We start from the raw sequence: 6,000 nt of genomic DNA, 5'->3' as shown, positions 1-6,000 counted from the left end.
ACATAACATATTCTATTCTAGTACAAGACCATTTAACACATGCCCAATCTTCTAAAATCAAATTCATAAACAGACACATAACCTCACATTAATTTTATTTATTTATTTTTTACTGCTTTTCTTGCAGGAGTAGATCAAACTCATGTTTCCATAAGTGGTTTGCCCTTTATCTTTGATACGCCACATGACAGACACTACTCAGGCTGATGACATCTCAGCCTATAGTTTCTTCATGTTTGATGCTAGCCCCACCCACCTATGTCATGTCACACCAATGAGGATGTGCAATTTTGATTATGCGTTTCACAGATAGCACTTACCATTAATAATAATAACAATAATAATTTTACCTCTTTAAGTGTGAAAACAAAGCTTATATACAGCACGTTTGCTGTATATAAGTATCGCAGTCATAGTTACTGCCCTTATGTTTGAAGTATATGCAAAAATATATTCATAATGGATATTGAAGGAGCCAACTGTGTCTTAATTTATCTTTGATTTAAGATAGAACTGCTGTGTTATGATACACAGTTACCAGTTTCTTTGAAGTGTTTCTTGCCATATAAAATGTGCTTTATTGTTTTATTACTTCATGCGGGTAGCGAAGGGTTAACAATGTGCCGAAGACGTATTGAAGGAGGAAAAAAAAATCCTCCTCAGCTGTGGCACCAATACCTAACGACCTGACCGGTCTCCGCTCGTTACCGTCAATTTGGGGAAATGGATTTAGCCTTGATAGGACAGGACGCGAGCCCGCACGGCTCGCGGTTGTAGAAGGAGATCAAAAGACGCGTGGTGTGCGCGCGGACGCCTCCGTGTCTTATTCTCAGTGCTCCTCTCCCCTCGGCCGGACTCAGGTCTGTGTGGCGTCAGCAGGCAAAAGCGGCCCTTCTGCTCTACTCTACTTATTCTTTGTGTGCGCATGTGTGGCTTGCGTGTGAACCGGCAAAATCAGAGAGCAAAGCAGGCCAGCGCGCGACAGGGAAGACGGGCAGTGTTGAGGTAGCCCAGCTAGCAGCTGCACGGTTTTTTTTTTCTTTTTCGCACTGCCAGAGATGGTCACGTCCACACAGGGGATCCTTCTGCTGCCGATGCTAATATGTCTCCAGCGCTTCGTTAACGTTTACGGTAAGTCCCGAGCCACCATTTCTTTTGTGTGTGTGCGTGTGTGTGCGCGCGCGCATTTGGAGTCACCGTAGCGGCGAACCGCGCACCCTGTGCGGTGAGGTTAGCTAACCTTAAACGGAGCTGCACACCTGTCTTGGCTGCTCCTTGAAGAAAAGCCCGTGCTTGGCTGCACCTTGGGCCACTCAACCCCTGCCGCTTCTAATCGAGGAAAGCTCTCAAACTGCGTCTTTCTTAAGGGAACAAAATGAGAAATACGCGCTTTAAATGAATCTGAATCTGCAATATTTTAGCTCTATTTATTATTGGAAACTACATGAAGGGGGGTGGCCCCGTTGGGTTCAGCGCTGCTCGTTGATGGCCAATTAGCCCCACGGTCATTTAATTTAGCCCTGAAGACCCGCAGCCATTCAAATTGTAAACCCTTGTCGTCCTGATTTCTCCTTTACTTAGACTGTTGGGATTTTCTCCTGTCATCTCCACCCCCATCGAGCTTCGTAATTTATTTATTTATTCATAAAGTGGAAGCGGACTGGGGAAAGGGGGTGGGTAGGCTGAAAAGGGTGGACACAGTGCGTTAACACGGAGAGAAAAAGCCACAAATAAGGGTAGTAAGCAGCCCCGCAGTTTAGGGAAAGGGGTATCAGCAGTTGACGGATTTTTTTTCTTTTTTTTTTTTTTGGGGGGGGGGGGGGCGCAAATTACGTACTGCAGGGGATCCCAGTGAAGGCCCAATTAAGAGCAAAGTGGCCAAGCTCGAGCCGTTAGCAGCTGGTGGTACTTGTAGAGCTGTGCGCACTGGGGTTGCAGCTGTTGATGATTTCATGGTTGTGGAATGGAGAAAGCGCTCTGGTCTGCAGATTAACAGAAAATATCACGGAGTGTCGGTTACAAGTTCAGAGCATAGCGATAATCAAAAGTTAAAAAGTTGCAGGGCTTTTGTTTGTTTCGGGTTCAGAAATGGGCATGTGGAGGTGGACTACTTAAGCACAACTGGGCTGTATACACTCAAATATATGAGCAACTTTTTTGGGAGAAATATTTGTTTGTCAGACAAACCCCTCACTTAAATTCTGTGGTGCACCTGCTAAATTATATTTTTTTAAACATTGTATCATATGGATACTTTTACATATATGGATACAGACAAGGGGCTAATTAGAATGAGCTTAACTGCATTTAATTACCTCAGAACCATAGTCATACATCGATCCTCTCTAATCTAAACTCTGTATCAATGTAAAGATTGATGCGTAGATGTAGAGGGACCTCTAGAATTTATATATGGATTTCCATAAATAGTAAACGCATCCATTTTTTGGCAACATCTGTGACTGAAAATATGAAGTGCCAAAACGTTGAGGAATTAAGCATATTGATTTTGATCTCTATTGGTGGATTTCCCCCCTTTAATAACTGCTAGAGAAGGTGATTTATTTATTTTTCATTATACTTTTAATAACTCATTTATCAGGTGTCCCAACACAGGCTTTTGTAACAGATTGTCTGTTACAGGGCCTCACTTCATCTAATTAGAGCTACTGAACTTATGCTGCTTGGAGCATTTTTAACGGAATTGGCTGCCAAATAACATGGCTTGCTGTGTGATTTTTGGAGGTTTGTTAATGTTTAAGTAATATTCTAGTGTCATCAGTGTAGCATGGCAGCAGCTGTGATGAAGCCTCAAAATGCAAAATCCAGAACATATCTTGTCTTTTTTTCCCTTGATTACGATGACTTCATAGTCTAATGGTTATCACATTTGCCTAACAAAATGCTAAATGGCCTGTATTTGTATAGCACTTTACTTAGTCCCTAAGGACCCCAAAGCGCTTTACACTACATTCAGTCATTCACCCATTCACACACTGGTGCCCTGGCTGCCGGACACTGGCGCCACCAGGCCCTCTGACCACCACCAGTAGGCAACAGGTGAAGTGTCTTGCCCAATATAATACTGGGCAAGATATTATCTCACACAACTCGCACAACGACTGAGACTGTCCGAGCTGGGGCTCAAACCGGCAACCTTCCGATTACAAGACGAACGGCCAACTCTTGAGCCATGATCGCCCCTAACAAAAGAAAGATTACCAACTTGATCTTGAGAGAAGACTGAAGTCCTTTGGGATTGTTTTGGGAATAACGGAGCAGCTGAAAGTAGGTTATTATAAAAAGTGCTTCAGTATTGCTAGAGTTTGTTTCATGCATCCATCCATATTGGTCTAAACTGAGGTGCATACATGACTCTGGACCTGGTCCACATGTCGGTATATGTGAGTACTGTCAGTGATTAGTTTCTTCTCTCATAATTGTGCACTGTGGATAGCTTAGTTTTAGCACAATGTTGCAGCCAATACTGGAGATTTTCCTAAGCCTTGTCAACACACAATATCTGGTTACAGGTTTCAGGATGCTTTTAAAGTTTTCAGCAACTATGGCATTACTAGCAAAATGCTAAGTTTAGTCATTTACAAGCAAAGTTTAGGAATCGGGGAGGAACCCCTAAATGATTCATTTCCAAAGGCCTAAAACTTGTCTGAAACCTGCCCAAACCCCAAACTTTGTCCTAGTAATGTGGTAAGCTAATCAGAAGCACACACATAAGCTATTAACAGCTAATAACAACATAACATAGTCAATCTCGCAATTAACATTTAAACATGTGGGGGACGTGAATATTGATGCTTTCATTGGCTTTTGAACTTGCACTGATCAGTTACATCTTTAGTTTGCTCAACAGACCCAGATTCACCATTATGTATAATAAAGAAGATCATTAAATGCTGTGCTTTAGGGGTTATTGCACAGTTGAATCAAACTAGTAATTTTGTGTGAAAATGGCTACATTGTAGTCGAGCATTTTTGTAAAGTTATTTTAAGAATTCAGTAATTTATAAATGTATCAGTCCCTTTAAGAAGCCTAAAAACCCCCATGTGTATGTTTTGATCAGTTTTATCCACTTATCTGAAGTCATGTTGTGGGAACATCAGGGTTTTCCAGACTTTCTTCCAGTCCTTCCTTCATGCAACACTTTCCTCCTGGAGATCTCTAAGGAATTCCCAGGCCAATCAAGAGATAATCCTTTCAGCAAGCTCTTTGAAATTGTGGATGCAGCACAATCACTGGTTAACCATTTGAGTGACAAGTAGTAAGGCAGTGGACTTACCCTCATAATTCTCCTTATTGGCTCTAATATTGACCAGAATTTAGAAAATAAACTTAGTGCTTTACTCTAAGACTGCAACTGGTGCATGAGCTCAATGTCAACTGAGGTCAAAGTAAGGTGAGGGCTTTTTTTCCCCATAGTCTTGTTTTTGTTTTTTAATTTTTATTTATTTTTTTGCAGTAAGAGCAGTGGCCCCCTGCTGACCATTAGTGCAGCTTTAAGACACTACTTGGTTGGTTTATATTTTCTTTGGTTGGTGCTTGTTGAAGAAATTTTAGCATTTCCTTTTTGGCCCCAATTATATTTTTATTTATCTATTTTTTAAATGTGTGTTTAACATTAGAAGAAAAGAAATGGCAATATTTTCTGTGCTTCACGCCCTCCACTGGTGACTGCCCCTCCCTGAGCCTGGTTCTGCTGGTGCTCTCTTCCTGTTAAAGGGAGCTTCTCCTTCCATCAGTTGTTTGATGGTTGGGGTTCTCTCTCTATTGTAGAGATTTATAATAAAAAGGTTCCATAAAACGGTGGTTGTGAGCTGGCGATATATAAATAAAATTAACCTGTGCACAAAATATTAAATTTAATCATGAAACGACTCCTAGTTATTGAAAGAGATGCATTCCTTGAATTCCAGCCTGCTGTGGAAAAATGGCCTTTGGGGGAAACCTGGTGAATCAGAAGTGCTTGTAATGCACACACACTCCACACACAATACACCCACCACCACCACTGTCTCATTCTCAGCTTCTCACCAGGCCTGAACGAACATACACACACACACAGACCGTGTGAGCCTATTTGAACAAGATGCCACGCAAATTAGGCAACAGCGAGATCAGCAGCGGCAACCCTGGCCTGATTAAAATGGATGTATTTTTTTCCCTCCATGGTTACTGCGATACCATGCTAGACCCAGATCCTCAGCTAGAGAGGGGGGGCGGCTATGTGGGGGTGCGCTTGATTCTTGAAGTGGGCGGGGAGGTGGACAGGAGGAGGAGGAGAGCACTGCAAACGTTTCTGTTACTGGGGAAAACTGCATCACCATGACCTCAACTGTGAAAGCAGTTCTATAGCACACAATGAGCTGCTATTTTGGGCAGGAGACGGTTCATTACAGCTCCATGCCTGTTGAATCTGTGGTTTAAATTAGGGGGAGTACTACTACTAGCAGATCATGAGAAATAAAATGCGTTAAGCTTATGTCTTCAGTTAAAGTGTGCCAAAATAATTAGGTCTTTAGTTAAAATGAATCTTTTTTTTAATGAGTCTACAAAATCCTTAGCTGACAAAGTTGGGTTGTATTTCTCACAGTAGTAATGGAGAATATTCTGTAAATTAGTCTTAAAGTAGTGAAACTAACTGAACGGTCTAAATCTAGTCAAGCATGTTAACATTGTGTGTATTTTAAGGTTGCTTTGTTCCATGCATACATGTTATGGCTGACGTTTGCAGAGCTAGCAGCAGCAGTGCCATTCATTCATCACATGTTAGTGTCCAGATTGTGGTTTTTGACAGTTTACTGAGACATTAAACAGTTCGTGCTCTGTGCCAAGTAATGCAGAACAGTGCTGGTTCACAATGCTTTCCACCTCACAGTGATGGAGAAGTGCTCTAATTTCTCCAGGAATCCCGACTTGGATGGTGGCAGATGGCATCGCTACATTTCAGTTAACTGGTGTACACGATATTAAAAATCTAAATT

At 41.9% G+C, this 6,000-nt stretch overlaps 1 protein-coding gene across 2 annotated transcripts in view; it reads left to right on the top strand.

Moving 5' to 3' along the window:
- Positions 1 to 646: 646 nt before the first annotated feature.
- Positions 647 to 6,000, top strand: part of vldlr (very low density lipoprotein receptor) — a 65,912-nt gene continuing 60,558 nt past the window's right edge. For both annotated transcript variants that reach the window (XM_087843498.1, XM_087843497.1), the window contains exon 1: positions 647 to 1,131. In XM_087843498.1, the coding sequence (XP_087699624.1) occupies positions 1,059 to 1,131 (73 nt within the window). In that variant the 5' untranslated portion in view covers positions 647 to 1,058. The remainder of the gene's footprint in view (positions 1,132 to 6,000) is intronic.

The sequence above is a fragment of the Neolamprologus brichardi genome, chromosome 7 (assembly GCF_056152115.1).
Source record: "Neolamprologus brichardi isolate AB-2024 chromosome 7, ASM5615211v1, whole genome shotgun sequence".
NCBI lineage: Eukaryota > Metazoa > Chordata > Actinopteri > Cichliformes > Cichlidae > Neolamprologus > Neolamprologus brichardi.
The sequence above is the reverse complement of the archived record's forward strand: the minus strand, read 5'-3'. Positions and strand labels throughout refer to the sequence as shown.